This window comes from Chiloscyllium plagiosum, unplaced genomic scaffold (genome assembly GCF_037043375.1).
Source record: "Chiloscyllium plagiosum isolate Xiang-an unplaced genomic scaffold, Cpla_swu_hap1 HiC_scaffold_9, whole genome shotgun sequence".
Classification (NCBI taxonomy): domain Eukaryota; kingdom Metazoa; phylum Chordata; class Chondrichthyes; order Orectolobiformes; family Hemiscylliidae; genus Chiloscyllium; species Chiloscyllium plagiosum.
This window is the reverse complement of record NW_028270147.1, coordinates 5,867,462-5,892,676: the sequence shown is the minus strand read 5'-3', so window position 1 is coordinate 5,892,676 and position 25,215 is coordinate 5,867,462. Positions and strand designations below refer to the sequence as shown.

The window sequence follows — 25,215 nt, the reverse complement described above, 5'->3', positions numbered from 1 at the left end:
GTCCACATCTCAGTCAAATTATTGTTTTTTCCTCTTCTGTTTTTACCTTCAATTTGTTCTTTAATTATTGTCATGACAAGACTTTTGACTAAGTTCTTTCTCTCTTCTCTCTCTTAACTACTTAGCAATACTTATGATTCCTGAACTTCATCTTACTTTGTTTTATTGTCTTTTCAAGTGGTTCTGGGTACCATCTGCCAAACTCACATTTCAATCCTCCTTTCATTCTCTTCGGAATCAAACTCTCACATCCATAGAGCGCAACACACTCTACTCTCTGGACTAGATATTTTTTAAAATTTCATGCTCATGCTTAAACTCCTAGTCACTACTTAAATCACTGTCACACACCTTGCCAAAGCTAATTAATCTGGATTTCATTCTTGTGTGGACCTTGCTGTTTATCATCAAACCAAGGTAATTGAAATTGAGCAATAAATGTAGCCACAATCCTTGTTCTTTGTTTCCTCCATGGAGGGTCTGTTTCCGTGCTGTACATCTCTATGACTCTTTTGTCCTGAACTCTTGAGAGATCTGCACTGAGTTGATAGGGAAAAGCTGTACCCACTCTTAAGATGATGGGGAACCAAAGGGCACAAGTTATCGCAAAAGTTTCTCACACAGTGAGTATTAGGATCTGAAATGTATGGAAGTGCAGTGGAGACAAATTTCGTTGAGGCATTCAAGAGATCATTAGATGATTACTTAAATAGGAACAACGTGTGAGGTCATGGCGGTTTTGACACCAAGTTGAAATGGTCAGAACTCAGAGTAGACACAATGGGCTGAACGGCCTCCTTTTACACTTATAAATCTGTAAGAACTCTGCATTCCTCCAATTCTGGCATCTTGCACATTTTCATCTTTCGACCTACCATTGGTGGCCATGCCTTCAGCTGGCTAAGCTCTGGAATTTCCTCCCTAAACCTCTCCAGTTCTTGCTTCTCCTTTAAGACTTTTCATCCCACACTCTCCCATCCTAACATCTCTTTAGGTGACTCAATGCCAAACCTTTGGGGCGGCACAGTGCCTCACGGCGCCCGGGACCAGAGTTTGATTCCCACCTCAGGAAACTGCCTGTGGTGGAGTTTATACATTCTCCTCGTGTCTGAATGGTTTTCCTCCGTGTGCTCCAGTTTCCTCCCACAATCCAAAGATGTGCAGGTCAGGTGAATTGGCCATGCTAAATTGCCCATACCGTTAGATGCATTAGTCAGGAGTAAGCATAGGGTAGTGGAGTGGGTAAGGTGGGTTACTCTTCGGAGGGTCGGTGTGGACTTGTTGGGCCAAAAGGCCTGTTTCCACACTCTAGGGGATCTAAAAAAAACCCCTTGGGTAGCCACTTGGAACTAGTTCCTCATTAGTCAAAAGCCCAATAAAATACCACTTACTGTCATTGTTGCTTATTGACTGCATGTATTAAAACTTTGATGCTCCTCAAGATCACATGACACAAATACACCATCAACCTCTCTATTTCAACCAAATGCAACTTAGAGTTTTAAGGAAGAAGGGTTTCCTCCCTCGTTAATAACTGAGCTATGCAGATTGGGGAGCCTTTTGTTCAAGTCTTAGTTTATTAATCTGAGGTTTTGTGGCACTGGGACATGGGAAATTGCCTTTGCAAAAGCAAAAGAAGAAGAAGGGGAAATAATCAGCCAAGGTTCCTGCTTCCCGGTCAATTGAAATTTAAAGCTTTGGCTCAAAAACCCTCCTCCACTCGTGCCGCATAGACCACTAACAGCCAAATTGGGATTATCACCTTCCCCCCCCCCGCCCACTTTTGTACTTGTCAGCCTGTCACTCTTAAGAGGATGTACGGCAAGGTTCCGAAACGTTTTCCCACAGAGAGCCCATTTCAAGACTTGAAAATTGTCACAACCCCTCAGTAAATATTGAGAAGTGAGTGTGGGGAGGATGAAGGGGAGGAATACCTGTGGGGGAAAGAGGGGGATACAGAAGGGGGATAAATTGAGTTCCACAATGGCCATTGCATGACCTCATTTGAGATCCTGACCCCACTTTTGGAAGCTCTGCATTTGGGATTGGGATACTGACTCAGGACAGGCAAACGTTGACAACAGAAAGTATAGAATGGAAACTGAACATTCAACATAAAAGACAAGTTCTGCTGCATATCAAAAGTCTCCAATCATATTATAGAATCATAGTGTAACAGGAGTAGGCCATTCAGCCCTGCAAGCCTGCTTCATCATTCTAGGCCGTGGGTGATCACTTACCTCAAAACAATTTTCTGTCCTATCTCCTTATCATATAATGCCATTAGTAACTGGAAATTTATCGATCTCCATCTTGAATTTACACAATGACTGACCCTCCCTAACTCTCTGGGGTAAAGAATTCCAAGATTTACCACCTGAAGAAACTCCTCCTCATCTCAGACCTATTTGGCTTGCCTTTTATCTTGAGACTATGTCTCCTGGTTCTAGACTCACAGATATGGGTTACACCCTTTCTGCATCTACTCTGTCCATCTCTCAAAGAATTTTGTATGTTTCTATGAGATCGCCTTTCATTTTTCTAAATTCCAGAGAATATTAATCAAGCCTCCTCAAACTCTCCTCATACAACAGTACCATCATCTCAGGTTCAATGATTAACAGTCAACATATTTTTTGAAACATATACAATCTGAGGGCTTTTGAAGAATCTAGAACGAGGAATTACAGTCTAAAATTAAGGGCCCTTGCATGTAAGATGGATATGAAAAGAAATTTCTTCTCTCACAGGATTGTTAGTCTCTGGAACTCTCTTCCATAGAGAGGGTTGGAGGATGGGTCTCAGAGCTCTGATTGACAGGGAGTTGAAGGTATGGGCAAACAGGAAAATGACATTAAGGCTGCCATTAGCTTCAGCATGACCTTGTTGAATAATAGAGCAAGTTGGATGGGCTGAATGGCCTACTTTTTAACACTGCCTTTTTTTTATGATGTTAGTCAGAAACTAATACTAAATTGGGGTTCTTTCTAACAGCATAGCGTCTTCCAATTTTTAACTGTATCATTAAACCATTCTCTGCAAGCGATGACATTCTAACCACAATGCAGACAGACAGATAGCCTGGATACAGCATAAAGTTACTTCAGGGCTGCTAACCATTCCAGAATAGTCAAGCAAGAGGCTGGAAGAACACAGCAAGCCAGACAGTATTAGGTGGTGGAGATGTCGATTGAAGAAGGACTGAAGAAGGGTTACACCTGAAACGTCGACTTCTCCACCTCCTGATGCTGCCTGGCCTGCTGTATCCTTCCAGCCTCCTGTTTGTCTACCTTCAATTCCAGCATGGACTGATCTTTTAGCTCTAACCCTTCCAAAATGGCTGTGTGTCTATTGGAATTGGTATCTATCTCCAGATGGTTCTTGAAAGCATCCCAGAAAATTTGCTGAAAGTAAATAGGGATGGGGAGTTTCTGTCAAGAAGCCAGAAGAGATGGGTGCTGAGGGCCACCAGGTGTTCGCAGAGCAAAAGCTCTCTGTCCCAGTATCCCACCCCATCTCCACAAGAGCTGGCTTGAGGCCTGGGCTCTCTTGATGGACCCTGGGAATTGCTAGAAACCTCCTTCCCTGCTCCAGAACCTCTGGGCCCTTGCATGTAAGGGCCCTTGCTTACAGATAAGCAGTACCACATCACCCTGCAGGCCAGGGATCATTGTCCTTGCAGGGACACCTCCCGTTCCTGGTAAGAGGGAAGACCAGAGTTCGGCTTGAAGATAAATTCTCACTGATCCAGGGCTGGGGGGCGGGGAGGTGGGGAACAGACCCAGAAAGCACCCAGCTGGAGCTGATAGCCCAAGGTCACAGGCATCCGGTCTCCAGTAAAATATTTTACTCTTGATAAAAATGTACAAACTCCCTGCCAAGTAAAAGCAGTCTGAAAGAGAGACAGTATTGCGGAGGGTGATCGCTGCTGACAGCAGTAATTGGGGAGCATGTGTATCTTCTTTTGAGCCGCAAATGGTGCAATTAGTTGCAACATTTCCAATTTCGGAACAGCTGAGCCTTCCAGGGATCTTAAAGTGGCAGCCAGCTGTGTGCTCTCACTAATACCATCTTTAGCTTTCTCCCCCTGGGAATGAACCACACAATATGGCCTGCTGATTCGCTGATGTGGTACGCACATTTGGCCTACAGATCATTTCAATAAAATCTTTTTCTTCCCAAAGGAATTGCAGCCACTGAGACACGGATTTAGCGGGTGATATGATTATTCCCAGCTTTGTGAAACTGGTTTTAAGCCCAACACTGGTTCAGCATGAGTTCGGAGCGGGCGTGTCTTCCACATTGTTCACCAAGTCGAAGCAAATGTGTGGTACTGAGGGTGTGCTGCACTATTGCAAAGACATAATGGGCAGAGTGGCCTCTGTGTTATAACAGCTGTCTTGTCAATTAATTTCATTACTAATCTAGATACTCTGTAATGTTGTGGTGACATGAGTCTGAATCTTACCTTGGCAGATAGTGGAATACCAACCATAAGACTTTAAGATATAGGAACAGAATTAGGCCATTCAGCCCATTGAATCTGCTCTGCCATTTGGTCATTTGCGAAATGTTTCTTAAACCCATTCTCCTGCCTTCTTCCTGTAACCCTTGATCCCCTTACTAATCAAGTACCCAGTTATCACTCTCTTATAGGAACACAAGCATTCAATAAAACTCATTAAAATAACTCAATAAAAATTTGGAATGTAGAGCCTAATGGTGGCTATGAAACCATTGCCAATTGTCATATAAATCCATCTGGTTCACTAATGTCCTTTAGGGAAGGAATCTGCTATCTTTACCTGGTCTGGCCTACATGTGTCCCCAGACCCAAAGCAAGATGGTCGACTCTTAACCGCCCTCTGAGATCAAGGATTGGCAACAATGCCAGCGACACCCACATCCCATGAATGAACTTTTTTGAAAAATAGTAATTGTCACATAAGAGCCTAATCCCACTATTTCACCAGCAGTGAGGGGGGACTCATCAGGTTATGAAGCGATACAAGCAAACTCAACTCACCATTCCCATGGAATAGATCCTTTGATGAAAGGCGCTCTTGTGCCTGAGCGATAGTCAAGGTCTCAGTAAGGCAGAGGCATAAAGGCTGAGTATAGCCTTTCCTCTGACATCTCACCAATGAACCCAATCCTGTCCGAACCTAAGTCTTTCCAGGGATTGAACAATCTAATGGAACACTCAGGAATGGGATTTTCTGGGGTCAACCGCATTGATTAAATGTCTCCCTTGGAATTAAGCATCCCTGTGGTAAGGTTCCTATTGCCATTTAGGAACTTCATTCCCTGGAGCTCCTGGACATCAGGCTGGTTTTCAAGTTGGGGGGAAGGCAGCAGTGGTGAGGTTTAGAAGGTGTGAGCAGTTTAGTGTTGGAAGCCAAGTTCTTCCTATAAATTACATTCTGCATAGGCTGACTGTAGTAATTGTATTGGAGGTCAGCCAACTAGACTTCATAGAACGTGAGTTCCTAGATTGGGACTGTTAATCTGGTCCAAACAAGGAGTCCTGGCTGATATAAAAATGATGAGTGTTAGGGATACTGACACTCTGGTGCCTGACTGTATACAAGCCAGTATTAAAGTCAAGGACCATTCGTGTGTCAATAAAGGTTAATGGGATACCAGCCTCTGTGATGTTATTTCACTGACAATCCTGAAAGAACTCCTTCCTTGTTACTGGCAAGGGCAAGTTTCGGTTCTAAAGGTATATATGAATAATTTCTGATGAATCCAGTAGAGAATCTTACCTTTACAAGCAGTGGACCACGACATTTGAGAATATAGCCCCCAGTTTCATTCAGGAGTTCAGAAGAACTGGAACTGCATTGTATCTTTAAAGCTAAAAATAAAAGTTGCAAATAAATATTAAAGCTCATGAAAGTGATGTTCATTTTTCATTATAGGTAATCCAATTCTGAAATGATATTCAATAGATTGACAATAGTACACACATTTACGTTTCCTCCACCTTAATAAGATGAGGATCAGGAGTAGGTCATTCAGCCCATCGAGTTCATTCAGTAAAATTGCAGCTGCTGTGATAATCTTCAACTCCATTTTTCTTCTCATTTGTTTTCACTTCAATACCTTACAGCCTTCAGGGCTCAACATCAAGTTTAACAATTTCAGAGCATGAACACAGCATTCCCAGTCTATTACCAAAAGAGAAAATGCTGGAAAATCTCAGTAGGTCTGGCAGCATCTGTAAGGAGAGAAAATAGCTGACGTTTCGAGTGTAACTGACCCTTTGTCAAAGCTTTGTCTAGCTTTGACAAAAGGTCAGTTCGACTCGAAACTTCAGCTCTTTCAGGATTTTTAATATTTCAGGACAAGTTCCTCAGGCACTGAGGCTCACTAAAGCCAAAATGTTAACTCGAATTTCTCTCCACAGTTGCTGCCAGACCTGCTGAGCTTTTCCAGCAACTTCTGTTCTTGTTTCTGATTTACAGCATCCGCAGTTCGTTGAGTTATATCAGGAAGACCTTGTCTGTTTGTGAGAAAAGTTAGAAATAGTTTTAGGATGGTGTCAATAATCTCAATACAAACTGTGAATGAAGATATCACAATCCTTTTTATCTCTATATGTGTCCTTAGCGACTTTCATCTTTTCCTAAACAGATATTTGTCTGCTTGGCTTTTGAAGAATAAAATGCAATATGTAATTAATAAAATGTATTTGAGTCTTGCCTTTCCAGTACCTGTGAAATTGAAACAGAGCGAATCTTTCCCTGTCATAAATAATGAGTGTATTGATCTGTGCAGCTGCTGTGTGTTAATCTGATATCTCTGCCAGGTTCCAGAAAACAATGCTTGCTAATCATGATTTCAGGGAGAACGTTACACACTTCAGTCCAAGAACAGCATGAAATGGCCAAAATATCACCTTGTCAGTTGCATATACACAATAGCATCATGAGTGGGATTCATTCTGTGGCTGTTTACGTGAGATAACTGTAATAGCTGTGATCTCGATCCAGTAATGTTATAGAGAGTCATAGAGTCATGGAAACAGACCCTTCAGTCCAACCAATTCATGCTGAATATTACCTCAAACTAAACTAGTCTCACTCCATGCTCTGAGCTCTCCAAACCTTTGTTTTTCAGGTACTTATTCAGATGTCCTTTAAACATTATAATTTTACCCATTTCCAACACTCCCTCAGAATGTTCATTCCACAAGCGAACCACTCCTTGCGTAAAAATATTGTCCCTCATATATTTTTTAAAACTTGCTTCTCTCACCTTAAAAATATGCAGCTTAAACTGCTGCAGTCCATGTGTTGTAGGTAAATATGTGTGAAGATACATTGTCCTTTTGTTCTCAATCAATATGTAAGGGTTTTTTATGAGAATAATTCCTGCCAGAGTAATATTTAAAAAGTCAGTTTCATGTCCCCAGTACAAAGGAAACACATTTAGGACTGAAAAGGCCCATTAGCCTATGTTGACTGTGGCAGCTGCTGGAAGAGCTCTTGAATTAGTTACATTCCCTGCTTATCCTGTAATTATATTTCATATTTAAATATTTATCTGATTCTCTTTTAAGTATCGTTCTTAAATGTGCTCCTGCCTGACCACCCATTTCAGTACCGAGCAGCCAAATAAATATTGCGGCAACAAGAATAGGTCAGAGACTCGGAATGCCATGGAGAGTAACTCACCTCCTGACTCCCCAAAGCCTGTCCACTATCTACAAGGCACCAGTCAGTAGTCTGATGGAGTACCACCACACCACCCCTCGTGCCTGGATGGGGGCAGCTCCAACAACATTCAAGACGCTTGACACTATCCAGGACAAAGCAGCCCTATGTAGAAACTCACTGAGGCTCCTTAGGTAGCACCTTCCAAATCCATGACCCCTTTCATCTAGAAGGACAAGGGCAGCAGATACATGGGAACACCACCCCCTGCAAGTTCCCCTTGAAGCCACTCACCATCCTGACTTGGAAATATATTGCTGTTCCTTCACCGTCATTGAGTCAAAATCCTGGAATTCCCTTCCTAAGGGCATTGTGGGTCAACCCACAGCAGGTGGACTGCAGCGGTTCAAGAAGGCAGCTCACCACCACCTTCTCAAGGGGCAACTAGGGACGGGCAATAAATGTTGACTCATCCAGTGAAACCCACATCCCACAAATACATGTTTTAAAAATGCTGAGTGAACCAACTGTCACCTCTTTTGGCTTTTGTTTGCTATTATTTGAAGCCTGCATCCTCTAGTTAACAACATATGTTTGATATACACTCTTTCCCTTGCCTGCTCTATTAAAACCCTAATTAAATATTCAATTCTCAAAATGTTTTCTTCAGAAACAAAGAGTAAAGTGGTGGATGATTCCAGCCAGTGTAGCTACTGTTACCATAGGAATGCTAATGCGCTCATCACCTTCAAACAGAAGATGAATTCTAATATCATAAGAATTAGGAATAGGAGTAGGCATTCATCCCCTCAAGACTGTTCCACCATTTAACATGATTGTATCTGATCTCAGCCTCACCTCCACTTTCCTGCCTGCTCTCCATAACCCTCCATCCCATTACTAATTAAAAATCTTTCCATCTCCTCCTTAAAGTTACTCAACGTCCCAGCATCCACCTCATTCTGGGGAGTGAAGATTGAGAAATTGGATTTAGAAATGAGGCAACACAGGCGACAATTGAAGGACTGATCAGGCCGAAAGAGTTGAGCAGAATCTTCCCCTTGGGGGAAGCAGTGGGTAAGGAGTCAGGAGGGAAGATAATCAGCTGGCTTGACATCAAGAAGATCTAAGCTACTTTCTCAGGCCGACCACTAGAATTATGTTCTGATCAGGAAAGGTTTTGCATTCCACTCATAATCAAGAATGTGAAGTGGTCAGTTTGGGATTAGTTAGGGGTTTCTTCATGCCACCTCAATGATTGAGACAGTGAGAACACTGACACACTGACTGCCTTCCCGATGGGTGTCATGACCCCTCATATCCGTTGGGTTTGGTAGGGGGGAGGGAAGGGGTATCTCTCAATCTGCCCCTAATCTGGGTTAATTTGGGTTCAAAGATGTAGCAGCTGTATCAAAGCCAGTTCCTGATCTTGCATCTGTCCCACCTCACACTGTGAGCCTTTCCAACCCGGTGATCTCCCCCTCCTCCCTGGAAGGCCACACCTCCTGTGCCCACTGCTCTTGCACTGCCCTGTTGCTTTGAAACGGTTCACTGCAGCAACTAGGCAAAAGTGAAGAGTCAAGAGTGTGGCGCTGGAAAAGCACAGCAGGTCAGGCAGCATTTGAGGAGCAGGAAAATCAACATTTTGGGCAAAAGCCCTTCATCAGCCCTTCAATTACCGAAGAAGGGCTTTTGCCCGAAATGTCGATTTTCCTGCTCCTCAGACTCTGCCTGACCTGCTGCATTTTTCCAGCATCACACTCTCAACTCACAGCAGCAGCTGACCTCTGACTGGCCAGAATATTTGGGGAAGGGGGCAGGACACTGCTATCTCAAGCAGCAATCTAGCAGATCACAGGTGATCTCTTTCGAACCTGATAGGTTCTGGCTGGGTTTCTGATTCACTGGTAGTGGTTCTCATGTCTCTTTCCATATTCTGTTTGTCACCACATTGAAACTAAAATACCCACTCACAATGCTGCCTGTTTCTTTGTGTAATTTCCAGCATTTTTGGTTCAATTGTTGTGTTGTCATGGAAATCCAACTAATACAAATCAAGTCCTTTTGGGAAAGGCACACTGCTGACCTCACACTAGGATATGTGTGACTCCAGTCCCACACCAGCCAATAGGATCACAGAAGTCTTATAGCACAGATGCAGCTCATTGAACCCGTCAGGCCTGCACCAGCTATCTTCCCCAGTGCCTTTTCCCCAGAAGTCCACATACTATCTCCATTCAAATATTTATCCAAAGCCTACGGTGCTGGCTCTTCTCACAAGAAATCATTCATTGTCTACAGTACAGGGCACTATGCCTACGGAAGGATGTTAATGCATTGGGAACAAGGTGGGAACAAGTTCAGAGAAGATTCATAGAGTCATACAGCACGGAAACAGATAATAGACAATAGACAATAGGTGCAGGAGTAGGCCATTCTGCCCTTTGAGCTAGCACCACCATTCATTATGATCATGGCTGATCATCCTCAATCAGTATCCTGTTCCTGCCTTATCCCCATAACCCTTGATTCCACTATCCTTAAGAGCTCTATCCAACTCTTTCTTGAAAGTATCCAGAGACTTGGCCTCCACAGCCTTCCACACACCCACCACTCTCTGGGTGAAGAAGTTTCTCCTCAACTCTGTTCTCAGTGGACTACCCCTTATTTTTAAACTGTGTCCTCTGGTTCAGGACTCACCCATCAGCGGAAACATGCTTCCTGCCTCCAATCCTTTAATAATCTTATATGTCTCAATCAGATCCCCTCTCAGCCTCCTAAACTCACATGTATACAAGCCCAGTTGCTCCAATCTTTCAGCGTAAGATAGTCCCGCCATTCCGGGAATTAACCTCGTGAACCTACACTGCACTCCCTCAATAGCCAGAATGTCTTTCCTCAAACCCTTTGGACCCTTTGGCCCAACTAGTTAAGCTGTCCATGTTCCCAAACTAAACTAGTTCCACCTGTCTGCACATGGCCTATATCCCTCCAAACCTTTCCTTTTCATGTATTTTTCCAAATGTCTGTTAAACGTTGTAAGTTAACCTGCATCCACCACTCTCTCTGGACAGTTCATTCCACACACGAACCATTCTCTGTGTAAAAAGTTGCCATCATGTCCTTTTTAAATCTTTATCCTCTCACCTTAAAAACATGCTCCCCTAGTTTTGAACTCCCAGTCTTTCCAGTCTATTTTTATATCTCAAACCCTCCATTCCCAGCAATATCCCTGGAATGAATGGATTGCCTTATGAGGAAAGCCTAGACAGGCTAGGCCTGTATCCTCTGGAGGTTAGAATTGTCAGAGGTGATGGAATTGAAACTGGTAAGATCCTATAGGAATTTGACTGGGTGGGCATGGAAAAGGTTGATTCCTCTTGAGGGAGAATCCAGAAGTAGGGTCATTGTTTAAAAATAATGGGTCACCCATTTAAGACAGAGATGGTGAACCAGAGGGTTGAACCTATTTAGAATTACCCTCCTATTAAAGATGATATTGCTGGATTATTAATCCAGAAACTCAGCTAGCATTGTAGGGGCCTGGGTTCAAATTCTGCCACAGCAGATGGTGGAATTTGGATTCAACAAAAAAAATCTGGAATTAAAAATCTACAAAAGAGCAAGAAGCCATTGTCGATTGCCAGGGAAAAAAAACCCCACCTTGTTCACTAACATCCTTCAGGGAAGGAAATTGGCCATCCTTACCTGCAATGCAGAACATGTGACTCAACAGTATGGTTGACTCTCAACTGTGCTCTGAAATGGCCTAACAAGCCACTTAGTTGTATCAATTGCTATAAACAGTCGAAAAGCATGGCGTTGGAAAAGTGCAGCAGGTCAGGCAGCACCCTTGGGCTTATGCCTGAAATGTCGATTCTCCTGTTCCTTGGATGCTGCCTGTCCTGCTGGGCTTTTCCAGTGCCACACTCTTGACTCTGACTCTCCAGCAGATGCAGTGCTCACTTTCTCCTCAATTGCTATGAAGCCTCATGTGAACCGCAGCAGTTCGAGAAGGCAGCTCACCATCACCTTCTCAAGGGGCAACAAGGGAGGGGCAATAAATGCTGGACCCAGTCAATGACACCCACATTTCCCGAGAGAATAAAAAAAAGTTTTTAAAAAGGCAGGGGATGCAAAACATATAAATATTTTTAAGGCAAAGGTAGAGAGCTTTTTGATGGCCAAGGGGATGAAAGTTGATCAGATGAAAGTTGAGATAAAAGATAAAAATCGGATCAGCTATGATCATATTGAATGGCAGACCAGGCTTGAAGGGCTGAATGGCCCATTCTTGTTTCTTGCTTGTAATATGAAATGTTAATATTTTTCTTGGTCTACAGGTAGTGTTTGATCTGCGTGCTTGTAGTTCTTTGTTTTAATGTGAGGTTTCATTGGTATTGGCTTCATAGAATCGTAGAATTCATAATATTATAGAGTAGATGATGGCCATTCAACCCATTGTTCTTCTGCCCCTTTGAATGCCCCCGCCCCCCCCCCACACACACACACAAATGTCTCCACACAATCCTCCTCTTAGATATTGAGAATGTAAAGGACATGCAAAACAAAGTATAACAGCATTGAAGGAAGACCTCCTACTGATCAGGACTGTGCCAGCTCAGAAACAAATTATCTAGCCTCATCCCATTTTCCAGCACTTATCACATGTCCTTGGAGGTTACGAGAGTATATAACCACACAACAAATAAACAACAAACTGCTTCTTTCTTTGAGATTTTTTTCTCAAAGTGCTGGAGCCAATTTCCTCGTTTTCTTGGAGCAGTCATTGCTGCTTTTGTAGGTTTTATATTTTTTTTGGAACTTTAAAAATAAGATAAAAAACAATGATACTTTAAACGGGATGAAACAGAGACAGTAGGAGGTGACGTTTCAGGAGAGTGCCCACATGGACCGGTTAGAGGAACAAACAGTGCACTTTCACAGTTGACCGACTGTGAAATTACAAACCTTTCTGTGACTCACTCTTGGTTTCAGAGCCTGATCAGCTAAGCATTTGATTTTAAGACTTACAAAACTTATACCTTTTTTTAGTACATCTTTAAAAGTGAATAGGGTGTGGTTTTTTTAATGTTTTACTGAGAGCTGTATTTTTATTTAATTTTATTTAATATAAAAGTTAGGTATTAAGTTATCCTACAGTAGTGTTTTCATGCAGTAAGATTATGCTAACACTGAGTTTTTGAGAAAGTGAGTTGTATTTGTTTTTTGGATGATTCTGGGTCTGTAGATTGTTTAAGATGCAGAGATGGCTATAATAGAGTGATGTGGTCTTTCTATCAGATCTATGAGATCAGAGAGAATTTCAATGTTCCTGGAGATTACATCTGCAGGAAAAGTTTTTGGTTGCAAATCCTGTTAGGTCACATGGATTGGTTGAAGCAACACTAAGAGGCAATGAAGAATTTACAGGAAACAGGGGGTGTGATGGATGACAGTTTCAAAAGAAAGAAAAACTGCAGATACAGACAGGTAGAGTTCAGAAATGATTTACAAGGATGTTGCCAGCGTTGGAGAGTTTGAGCTATAGGAAGAGGCTGAATAGGCTTGAGCTTTTTTTCCCTGCAGTGTCAGAGGCTGAGGGCTGACCTTATAGAGGTTTATAAAATCATGATGGGAATGGACAAGGTCCTTTTCCCAGGCAAAAGTGAGGACTGCAGATGCTGGAGATTAGAGTCAAGATTAGAGTAGTACTGGAAATGCACAGCAGGTCAGGCAGCATCCGAGGCTCAGGAAAATCGAGCCCTGATGAAGGGCTCCTACCCGGAATGTCGATTTTTCTGCTCCGAAGGTCCTTTTCCCAGAATAGTGGAGTCTAAAACTAGAGGGCATAGATTTACAGTTAGAGGGGAATGATTTAAAAGGGACCTGAGGGTAACCTTTTCAAACAGAAGGTGGTACGTGTATTGAATGAGCTGCCAGAGGAAGTGGTGGACGTGGGTACAATTGCAACATTTAAAAGGCATTTGGATGGAAAAATGAATGCGAAGGGTTTAGATGGATATGGGAAAATGCTGGCAAATGAGACGAGATCAGTTTAGGATATCTGGTCAGTGTGGATGAGTTGGACCAAAGGGTCTGTTTCCACACTGTACATCTCTGTGATTCTATGGCAATGACTCTAATTGATGCAGACTGAATGGGTTCAAGCAATGTGCCTGCAATGCTATCTGTTGACCACAATCACAGTGATAACATTGAAGACGGAGATTTTCAGAGCTGAATGCATTGTGTTCCGTAAGGACAGGCATGAATAAATTCGCAAATAAATAACCCCAGTTGGCATTAATGATACAAAATGCTGAAAGGGCCATTAGGTTAAAATAAGGCTTTTGAATAACAGGCCTTTGATCACAGCTGCAGGGAGTGAAAAAGAAGGAAATTAAGCAGTATTCACAAAGCAATAGGTCCCTTTGACAACAGAGATTGCAAAGGATAAAACATCAAAGGGTTTTACAACAAAGCAACAATTTCAGGATGAGCAAAGAATAAAGACCCTGCAATGAGGTCGATATAAACCTCCTTACAGCCGTCATTTGAGATTGGAGGCTGGTCAAATAATTGCTCATGTTAAACCCAACAAAAACTAAAGCTTCGTTCAGGGGGAACATTAAAAAACCTTCAAATCCAGGAAGTGTGATTAGATTTGAATAAGGTTAAAGATCACACAACACCAGGTTATAGTCTAGCAGTGGCACTCTGGAAGCTAGTGCTTCCAAAATAAACCTGTTGTACTCTAACCTGGTGTTGTGTGATTTTTAACTTTGTCCACCCTAGTCCAACACCAGCATCTCCACAATAAGCCATGCTCATCATTTCCAGTTTAACATAATTCCCACGGATGGAAGTTCTGAATGAGGAGGCTCATTGTGTACAATGCTGCATGACATTTTCAGATAAATGTTTTGAAATCAAAGTTAATTAGAGTCACAGAGTAATAGAGATGTACAGCATGGAAACAGACTCTTCGGTCGAACCCGTCCGTGCCGACCAGACATCCCAACCCAATCTAGTCCCACCTGCCAGCACCCAGCCCATATCCCTCCAAACCCTTCCTATTCATATACCCATCCAAATGCCTTTTCAATGTTGCAATTGTACCAACCTCCACCACTTCCTCTGGGAGCTCATTCCATACACGTACCACCCTCTGTGAGAAAAAGTTGCCCCTTAGGTCTCTTTTATATCTTTCCCCTCTTACCCTAAACCTATGCCCTCCAGTTCTGGACTCCCCCACCCCTGGGAAAAGACTTTTTCTATTTACCCTAACCATGCCCCTCATAATTTTGTAAACTTCTATAAGGTCACCCCTCCAACACTCCAAGGAAAACAGCCCCAGGCTGTTCAGCCTCTCCCTGTAGCTTAAATCCTCTAACCCTGCCAACATCCTTGTTAATCTTTTCTGATCCCTTTCAAGTTTCACAACATCTTTCCGATAGGAAGGAGACCAGAATTGCACGCAATATTCCAACAGTAGCCTAATCAATGTCCTGAACAGCCGCAACATGACCTCCCAACTCCTGTACTCAATACTCTGACCAATAAAGGAAAGCATACCAAACGCATTCTTCACTATCCTATCTACCTGCGACTCCACTTTCAAGGAGCTGTGAACCTGCACTCCAAGATCTCTGTTCAGCTACACTCCCGAGTACCTTACCATTAAGTGTATAAGTCCTGTTAAAATTTGCTTTCCCAAAATGCAACACCTCGCAGTTATCTGAATTAAACTCCATCTGCCACATCTCATCCCATTGGCCCATCTGGGAGAAAGTGAGGACTGCAGATGCTGGAGATCAGAGCTGAAAAATGTGTTACTAGAAAAGCGCAGCAGGTCAGGCAGCATCCAAGGAACAGGAGAATCGACGTTTCAGGCATAAGCCCTTTTTCAGGAATCCATCTGGTCAAGATCGTGTTGTAATCTGAGGTAACCCTCTTTGCTGTCCACTACACCTCCAATTTTGGTGTCATCTGCAAATTTTCTAACTGTACCTCTTATGCTCGTATCCAAATCATTTATGTAAATGATCCTTGTGGCACTCCACTGGTCACAGACCTCCAGTCTAAAAAACAACCCTCCACAACCACCCTCTGTCTTCTACCTTTGAGCCAGTTCTGTATCCAAATGGCCAGTTCTCCCTGTATTCCATGAGTTCTAACCTTGCTAATCAGTCTCCCATGGGGAACCTTGTCGAATGCCTTACTGAAGTCCATATAGATCACATCTACTGCTCTGCGCTCATCAATCTTCTTTGTTACTTCTTCAAAAAACTCAATCAAGTTTGTGAGACGTGATTTCCCATGAACAAAGCCATGTTGACTATCCCTAATCAGTCCTTACCTTTCCAAATACATGTACATCTTGTCCACAGGATTCCCTCCAACAACTTGCCCACCACCGAGGTCAGGCTCACCAGTCTATAGTCCCCTGACTTGTCTTTACTGCCCTTCTTAAACAGTGGCACCACGTTTGCCAATCTCCAGTCTTCCGGCACCTCACCTGTGACTATCGATGACACAAATATCTCAGCAAGAGGCCCAGCAATCACTTCTCTAGCTTCCCACAGAGTTCTCGGGTACACCTGATCAGGTCCTGGGGATTTATCCACCTTTAACCATTTCAAGACATCCAGCACTTCCTCCTCTGTAATCTGGACATTTTGCAAGATGTCACCATCTATTTTCCTACAGTCTATATCTTCCATGTCCTTTTCCACAGTAAATACTGATGCAAAATACTCATTTAGTATCTCCCCCATTTTCTGTGGCTCCACACAAAGACCGCCTTGCTGATCTTTGAGGGGCCCCATTCTCTCCCTAGTTACCCTTTTGTCCTTAATATATTTGTAAAAATCCTTTGGATTCTCCTTAATTCTATTTGCCAAAGCTATCTCATGTCCCCCTTTTGCCCTCCTGATTTCCCTTTAAGTATACTCCTACTGCCTTTATACTCTTCTAAACCCTCCTGGTTTTCTTTTTAAGTTTACTCCTGCACCTCCTATACTCCTCAAGTGATTCACTCAATCCCAGCTGTCTATACCTGACATATGCCTCCCTCTTTTTCTTGACCAAAGCCTCAACATCTCTCGTCATCCAGTGTTCCCTACTCCTGCCAGCCTTATCCTTCACACTACCAGGAACATGTTGTTCCTGAACTCTCGTCTCGTTTTTGAAAACCTCCCACTTCCCAGATGTCCCTTTACCAGTGAACACCGTCCCGCAATCAACTGTTGAAAGTTCCTGTCTAATACCATCAAAATTGGGCTTACTCTAATTTAGAACTTAATCTTGTGGATCAGGCCTATCCTTCTCCATAACTATTTTAAAACTAATAGAATTATGGTCAGTGATCCCAAAGTGCTCCCCCACTAACACCTCAGTCACTTGTCCTGCTTTGTTTCCTCAGGGGAAATCAGGTTTTGCCCCTTCTCCAGTCGGGCCATCTACATACTGATTGAGAAAATTTTCTTAAATACACTTAACAAATTCCTCACATTCCAAGCACTTAGCACAATGGCAGCCCTCGTCTATGCTTAGAAAGTTAAAGCCCCCAACTATTATAAACCTATTATTCTAACAGCTATCTCCAATCTCTCTACGTATTTGTTCCTCATTTTCCTGCTGACTACTGGGGTGGGGGGAGGGGGGAAAGGGGTGGGGGATGGAAGGGGGAGGTGGAGGAGGAAGAGGGTGGGGGGGGTAGAGGAGAAGGGGGTGGGGGAAGCTGCCTATAGTACAATCCCATCAAAGTGATTAATTACCTCCTTCTTATTTCTCAGTTCCACTCAAACAACTTCCACTGGACAATCCCCCAGGAACCTCCTCTCAAAGTACTGCTGACAGTTTTCCCTAAACAAAAATGCCATTCCCCTTCTCTCTTGCCACCCTTTCTATCTTTTCTGTAGCATCAGTACACCGGAACATTGAGATACCAGTCCTGTCCCTCCCTCAACCATGTTTCTGTAATTGCTATGATATCCCAGTCCCATGTTCCCAACCATGCCCTGAGCCCATCTGCCTTACCTGTCAGTTTGATTCATCAGTCTTCCCCCGTTACCAACCATACTCTTGCTCGCTTGTCTATTCAACTTGCTCTCTTTAACTTCTGTACCGGCCTCAACCTTCTCTCTTGTCTCAATGCTGCTTAGGATCCCCCCACACCTCCTCAATACAGATTTAAACCCTCCCGAGCAGGTCGAGCAAATCTCTCTGCCATAATATTGATTCATAGAGTTATAGAGACATACTGCATGGAAACAGACCCTTCGGTCCAAATCATCCAGGCCGACCAAATATTCTGCGTTAATCTAGTCCCATTTGCCAACCCTTGGCCCATATCCCTCTAAACACTCCCTATTCATATACACAACCAGATGCCTTTTAAATGTTGCAATTGTACCAGCCTCCGCCACTTCCTCTGGCGGCTCATTCCATACACGTACCACCCTCTGTGTGAAAAAGTTGCCCCTTAGGTCCCTTTTAAATCTTTCACCTCTCATGCTAAACTTATGCCCTCTAGTCTGGACTCCCCAACCCAGGGAAAAGACTTTGTCTATTTATCCTAACCATGCCCCTCATGATTTTATAAACCTCTATAAGGTGACCCCTCAGCTTCCGACACTCCAGGGAAAACAGCCCCAGCCTATTCAGCTTCTCCTTGTAGCTCAAACCCACCAACTCTGGAAACATCCTTGTAAATCTTTTCTGAACCCTTTCAAGTTTCACAACATCCTTTCGTTAAGAGGAAGACCAGAATTGCACACAATATTCCAAAAGTGGCCTAACCAATGTCCTGTCCAGCCACAACATGACCTCCCAACTCCTATTCTCAGGGCTCTGATCAATAAAGGAAAGCTTACCAAATGCCTTCTTCACTATCCTATCGACTGTGACTCTACTTTCAAGGAGCAATGAACCTGCACTCCAAGGTCTCTTTGTTCAGTAACACTGCCTACGACCATACCATTAAGTGTATATGTCCTGCTCCGATTTGCCTTTACGAAATGCAGCTCCTCATATTTATCGAAATTAAACTCCTCAGCCCATTGGCCCAGCTGATCAAGATCCATAAACTTCTTTGCTGTCCACTACACCTCCAATTTTGGTGTCATCTGCAAACTTACTAACTGTACCTCCTATGTTCACATCCAAACCATTTGTATATATGATGAAAAGTAGTGGACCCAGTATCGATCCTTGTGGCACTCCACTGGTCACAGGCCTCCAGTCTGAAAAGCAACCCTCCACCACCACCCTCTGTCTTCTATCTTTGAGTCAGTTCTGTATCCAAATAGCTAGTTCTCCCGAAGAGGTCTAACATAGCTAAACAGTCTACCATGAGGAACCTTATCAAATGCCTCACTGAAGTTCATAAAGTTCATGTCCATCGCTCCAGTTCAGATGCAACTCGTCCCTCTTCTGCCCCAGAAGAGATTCCAATGATCCAAAAATCTGAATCCATCCCCCAGCTCCTCAGCCACACAAAAGTCTGCCTTATCCTCCTATTTATATTCTCACTAGCATGAGGCATCGAGAGTAATCTATGTATTAGCAATGCATTAGCATGGATAGAGGATTGGACACTGGAAGTAAAGAGTGGGGATAAATGAGTGCTGTTCTGGTTGGCAATCAGTGACCAGTGGTGTGCCTCAGGGATCAATGTTGATTTACATAGATGATTTGGAGTTGGGGGCCACGTGCATGTGTCAAAGTTTGCAGATGACACTAAGATGCGTGGTAATGCAAAGTGTGCAGAGGACTGTGAAACTTTGCAAAGAGACATAGATAGTTTAAGTGAATGGGCAAAGGTCTGGCAGATGGAGTACAACGTTAGTAAATGTGAAGTCATCCATTTTGGTTGGAATAACAGTAAAAAGGATTATTACTTGAATGATAAAAAGAATTGCAGCATGCTGCTGTGCAGAGGGACCTGGGTGTCCTTGTGCATGAATCACAGAGGGTTGGTCTGCAGGTACAACAGGTAATTAGGAAGGCCAATGGAATTTTGTCCTTCATTGCTAAAGGGATTGAGATTAAAAGCAAAGAGATTATGTTACAGCTGTACAAGATAGCTTGTGTTCTGCATGCAGATTTGGCCTCTTTACTTAAGAAAGGATGTACTGGCACTGGAGGGGGTGCACAGGAGATTCACTGGTTGATTCTGGAGTTGAGCGGGTTGGCTTATGAGGAGATACTGAGTAGACTGGGATTATTTTCGCTGGAATTTAGAAGAATGGGGGAGGGGGGATCTAATAGAAATATATACAATGATGAAAGGAATTGATAAGATAGAGCTAGAGACGATGATTTCCACTGGTGGGTGAAACTAGGACAAGATGGTATAGCCTCAAAATTAGAGGGAGCAGCTTTAGGGCTGAATTGATGAGTAACTTCTTCACCCAGAGGGTTGTGAATCTGTGGAAATCCCTGTACAGTGGAGTACTTGCAGCATCCCCCATCAATGTTTTTAAAGCTAAGATAGATATTTTTCCAACTGTAAGGGAATTAAGAGTTATGGTGAGAGGGCAGGTAAATGGATCTGAGGCCATGGAAAGATCAGCCATGACCTTATTGAATGGCCGAGCAGGCTTGATGGGCCTGACGGCCTACTCCTGCTCCTGATTCTTATGTTGTTGTGTCATCCAGAGACTATTACCCTTGAAGTTCTGCTTTTTAGCCTCCTGCCTAACTCCCTATATTCCCTCCACACAACCTCATCCCTTTCCCTCCCAAAGTTGTTGGTACCAAGTGTACAATGACCTCCGGCTGCTCACGCTCCCCTTTCAGAATTTGCTGCAACCACACAGAGATATCCTTGGTCCTGGCATCAGGGAAGCAACACACCGTCCTGGAATCTTACTCACAGCTGCGGAAATGCCTGTGTGTTCCTGACTATTACAATTGCTCGCTTGGACTTTGCTGCACACTCTTCTACAGCAGAGCCAGTCATTGTGTTACAGACCTGACTGCTGTTGCTATTTTCTCCAGAGAGGTTATTCCCCACAACTGTATCCAAAACAGGAGACTCCTGAACTGCTGCAGTGTGACCATCTCCCTGAAGTACAATCCATCAGCCACTCTCTACCTCCTGTACGAACAAAGAACAAAGAAAATTTACAACCCAGGAACAGGCCCTTTGGCCCTCCAAACCTGAGCCGATCCAAATTCACTGTCTAAACCTATCGCCCAATTCCTAAGCATCTGTATCCCTCTGCTCCCCACCTGTCCATATGCATCTGTCCAGACACATCTTAAATGGATCTCCCGTGCCTGCCTCTACCACCTCTGCTGGCAATGTGTTCCAGGCACCCACCACCCTCTGTGTAAAGTACTTGCTGCGGATATCCCCCTTAAACTTTTCGCATTCCTTGAAAGCATGATCTCTCATTATTCAATTCTTCACCCTGCGAAAAATCTTATTTCTATCCACCCTGTCTATACCCTTCATGATTTTGTCGACCTCAATCAGGTCCTCCCTCAATCTCCTTTTTTCTAATGAAAACAAACCTAACTCAATGTCTCTTCATAGCTAGCACCTTCCATACCAGGCAACATCCTCATAAACCTTCTCTGCACCCTCTCCAAAGTGTCCACATCCTTTTGGTAATGTGGCGACCAGAACAGTACACAGTATTCTAAATGCGGTCGAATCAGTGCATCCAACCATCACTCCAACCGATTCATGAGGTCTGAGAGAAGCTGCAGCCAGACACACTTCCTGCAGAGACATAGTCACCAGGGACAGTGGACTGCTCCCTGATCTCCTACATCTGGACTGGAGGAGCACACCACTCCATTGACTGCCATTCTCTGTCCCTTTAACAACAAGTGGAATTAAGGCAAAGAAAATAGTATTAGCGTACTCTTACCTTGTTACTGCTTGCCCTTATCAACAAAGCCAGTAATCACATAGGCCCACTTTCAGATCTAACCAGTAGCACCTCGACCACAAGGCAGCCTCTTGCAAAAGTGGCCGGAACAAGACAAACTAATGCCTCCCTCCCGCACTTGCCTAAACTCTCACACTTAGCTCACTTCCCAGCTCCTGTGCTCTGTTGGCGCTCACGGTATTGGCATGTTTTTGAAGTCTCTGCCGTTTTGTGCTTTAACATACAAGTTAAACACAAAAAATATTTCACAAAATGCAAATTAAAATAAATCACTAATTAATTTGATGTGGTGCCAATAATTCACAGATAAGTATAGGCGAAGGGTGTGGGAGAATTGAAATCTTCATTTACATTTAGCATTTTAATGTAGTAATTGGCAAAGTCCTGAACGAGTTGTACACATCCCATTTTTCACAAAGTTTCTGTGTATCTACTTCCTCATTGATTGCTTAAATATCCAGTTGTTACTGTACTTTCGATCCCTTATCGAAGGAAGTACAATATTACAAAATTGCCATCTATCTCTGGTTTTGACTCCAATTGATGATAATACTAGAATAAGACCTGAATGTGGTGCTGGAAAAGCACAACAGGTCAGGCAACATCCAAGGAGCAGGAGAATTGATGTGTTGAGCGTAAGCCTAGCCTCTTTCCTGATGAAGGGTTTATGCCTAAACTGTTGATTCTCCTGCTCCTCGATGCTGCCTGACCTGCTGTGCTTTTCCAGCACCACACTCTCGACTCTGATCTCCAGTATCTGCAGTCTTCATTTTCTTCTTGAGTAAGACCTGGCCTGATGTACCATTAGTTTTAATTGTTTCAGTAAAGATGGCAATTTCCTTCCCTAGACTTCTTTCCAATGAAATATATTTTTCCTTAGATAAGGAGCCCAAAACTATTCACAGTATTCTCTGACCAGTGCCTTCTAGAGTTTGAACAGGACCTCCCTATTTCTAAATGCAATTTATTTTTAAATAAAGGCCAACATTCCATTTGCCTTTCCTGTGATCTGCTAATCTTGAACACTTGTTTTTTTTCTGATTCGTGCACTAGGACACACAAATCCATTTTTGTTGCAGCTTTTTGCAATCTTTCTCTATTTAAACAATATTCAGCACCTCTCCTCTTCCTGCCAAAGTGCGTAAGCTTACAATATCAAAAATTACATTCCATTTGCCAAGTTATTTGGGCATTTACCTGACTAGCTTATATTCTCCATAGACTCTTTGTGTCATCCTCATTACTTGCCTTCCCAACTATTTTTGCACCATCAGCAAAAGCACAAACATGAATCCTCCTCAAACTCTAGGTAACCCAATAAGTTACATTTAAGGAGCATCTTTAACATAGTTAAGAATCTTAGGTGTCATTATTAAGAAGAAACCTTGACATTGAGCCTATAAGCAAATACTAGACTCGATCTTGGATAAATGTGGTTTTGAGGATTCTCCTAAAGGAAATAAAAAGATTTAAGTATAGTTGTTTGGGCTAAAAGAGTCAAATGACATGAGGAGAAATCAGAAACAGGGGACTGAATGGGATAATCAGTCCTGATCACATTGAAGGGTGGAGCCGACTCAAAGGGCTGAATGGCCTACTCCTGCTCTTATTTTCTGTTTCTAAAGGAGGTAGTAGAGAGCTTTTGGGAAATGCAGTGAGGGGATGGGGGGGGGGGGGGGGGGGAGGAATGTGAGGTGGCGTGGGGAATTGGGCTGGGGGTGGTGGTGGAGTTCCAGAGCTTATGGTCAGGAAGTTGAAGGCATGATTGTGAAAGGAAGAACTCAAACCAGGATCCGCAAAACCCCAGAATTGGAAGAATGTAGAAATCGCAGAAGGTTGTAGAGTTTCGTGGTTGTAAAGAACCAATCATTGACAACAACAATTACTGAGAAAGAGTGGCATGCTGTCAAAGATTCCCTAGTTGCACATATCAGGGCAGAATTACAAGAATACCAAATCTCAAAAGGAACAACAATTTATTCTACATGACAAAAGAGGGCGGAGATAATGAGGGAGTGACATCTTGGCAGAAAACTAAGGGTGGGAATTTTAAAATTGAGGTGTTATAAGTCTTGGTGCCAATATATGTCAGTGAATATGGGTGAACGGTATATTTTGAGTCAAGATGGTGGAATTTTGAATGATTTCTAGTTTCTGGAAAAGTGGACATGGGAGAGAAAGACATATGTCCACTTGGTTATAAGGCAAATGAATGAAATGAAATGAATGGATTACCTGATGAGGAAAGGCTAGGCAGGTTAGGCCTGTAGCCTCTAGAGTTTAAGCAAATCTGAAGTGACTTAATTGAAACACATAAGTTCCTGAGGGAAACAAAAGCGAAAGAATGCAGATGCTGGAAATCCGAAACAAACACGGGGAACGCTGGAGAAACTCAGCAGGTCTGGCAGCATCTGTGGAGAGAGAAACGTGGTTAACGTTTTGAAGCTGGTATGACTTTTCTTCAGAACAGACTCAAATAACAGACTCAAAACGTCAACTGTTTCTCTCTCCACTGATGCTGCCAGACCTGCTGAGTTTCCCCAGCTATTTCTGTTTTTTGTTCAGATCCTGAGGGTATTTGACCTGGTGGATGTCGAAAGAATGTTGACTCTTGTGGGAGCATCTCAAACTAAGGGTCACAGCTTAAAAATAAGGGGCCGCTCTTTTAAGAGAGAGATAAGGACTCTTTTTTCCGCAGAAGATTGTGAGTCCTTTCCTCAAAAGGCAGTAGGTAGAGGGACTATAAATATTTGTTTAACATTGAAGGGTTTCAGGAAGGAGTTAGATTTAAATAAAACAAGAACTGCAGGTGCTGGAAATCAGAAACAAAATCAGAAATTGCTAGAAAAACTCAGCAGGTCTGATGGTATCTATGGAGAGAAAGCAGAACTAATGTTTTGGGTTCACTGACCCTTCTCCAGAACAGATGAGTTAAATATAATTCTTAAGGTTAACGTAATCAAAGGTTATGGGGGAAAAAGTGGAGTTAGATGGTCAGTCATGATCATATTAAATGGGAGAGAGTGCTTGAAGGGCTGAATGGCTTACACATGCTCCGATGGTCTGTGTTCTCTTTTTAAGGCAAGGGTAGATAGTGTCTTGATGACTCAAGGGAATGAATGATTATCTGGGCTGTGCGGGAATGGAGAGTTGAGATCAGTCATGATCTTATTGAATGGTGGAGCAGGCTAGAAGGGCCGAGTGGCCTACACTTGTCCCTTCTTGTGTAAATGTGCATTTGCAAGCTCAACTCAGGGTGAAATATGTGAGCAATTTGGGTCAGCCTCAGATTCTGACCAGGGGGCCGGGGAAATAGGTTTAAGAGGTGAGTCCCTGCTCACTGGGCAACGGAAGTGAGGTATTGACAGAGGAGGATACATGAAAGACAGTAGACGGGTTGAGTGGAATGGGAAAGGATAGTTTATCATAGTCACAGAGTCTATCATCATTAAGGTACTAATGTTGTGCTGTATAACCTACCCTCACTTGTTGACTCCATCCTTGATGCAGTATTAACGGTATCTCCGAATAAACAGTAACGAGGCATTTTGGTTCCAACCACACCAGCCACCACTGGACCTTTCAAACAGACACAAGGAAATTCAGTTGTGTGTTCAGCCAGCTTGCTTCCACGGTTATGGAAG

At 43.1% G+C, this 25,215-nt stretch overlaps 1 protein-coding gene across 1 annotated transcript in view; it reads right to left on the bottom strand.

Annotated features, from left to right (window-relative positions):
• LOC122554107 (atrial natriuretic peptide receptor 2-like) overlaps nt 1-25,215 on the bottom strand; it is a 99,019-nt gene that overhangs the window by 1,743 nt on the left and 72,061 nt on the right. The window contains exons 21-22 of the mRNA XM_043698591.2: nt 25,052-25,150; nt 5,769-5,860 (exon numbers count right to left, since the gene is read on the bottom strand). Coding sequence (XP_043554526.1) covers nt 5,769-5,860; nt 25,052-25,150 — 191 coding nt within the window. The remainder of the gene's footprint in view (nt 1-5,768; nt 5,861-25,051; nt 25,151-25,215) is intronic.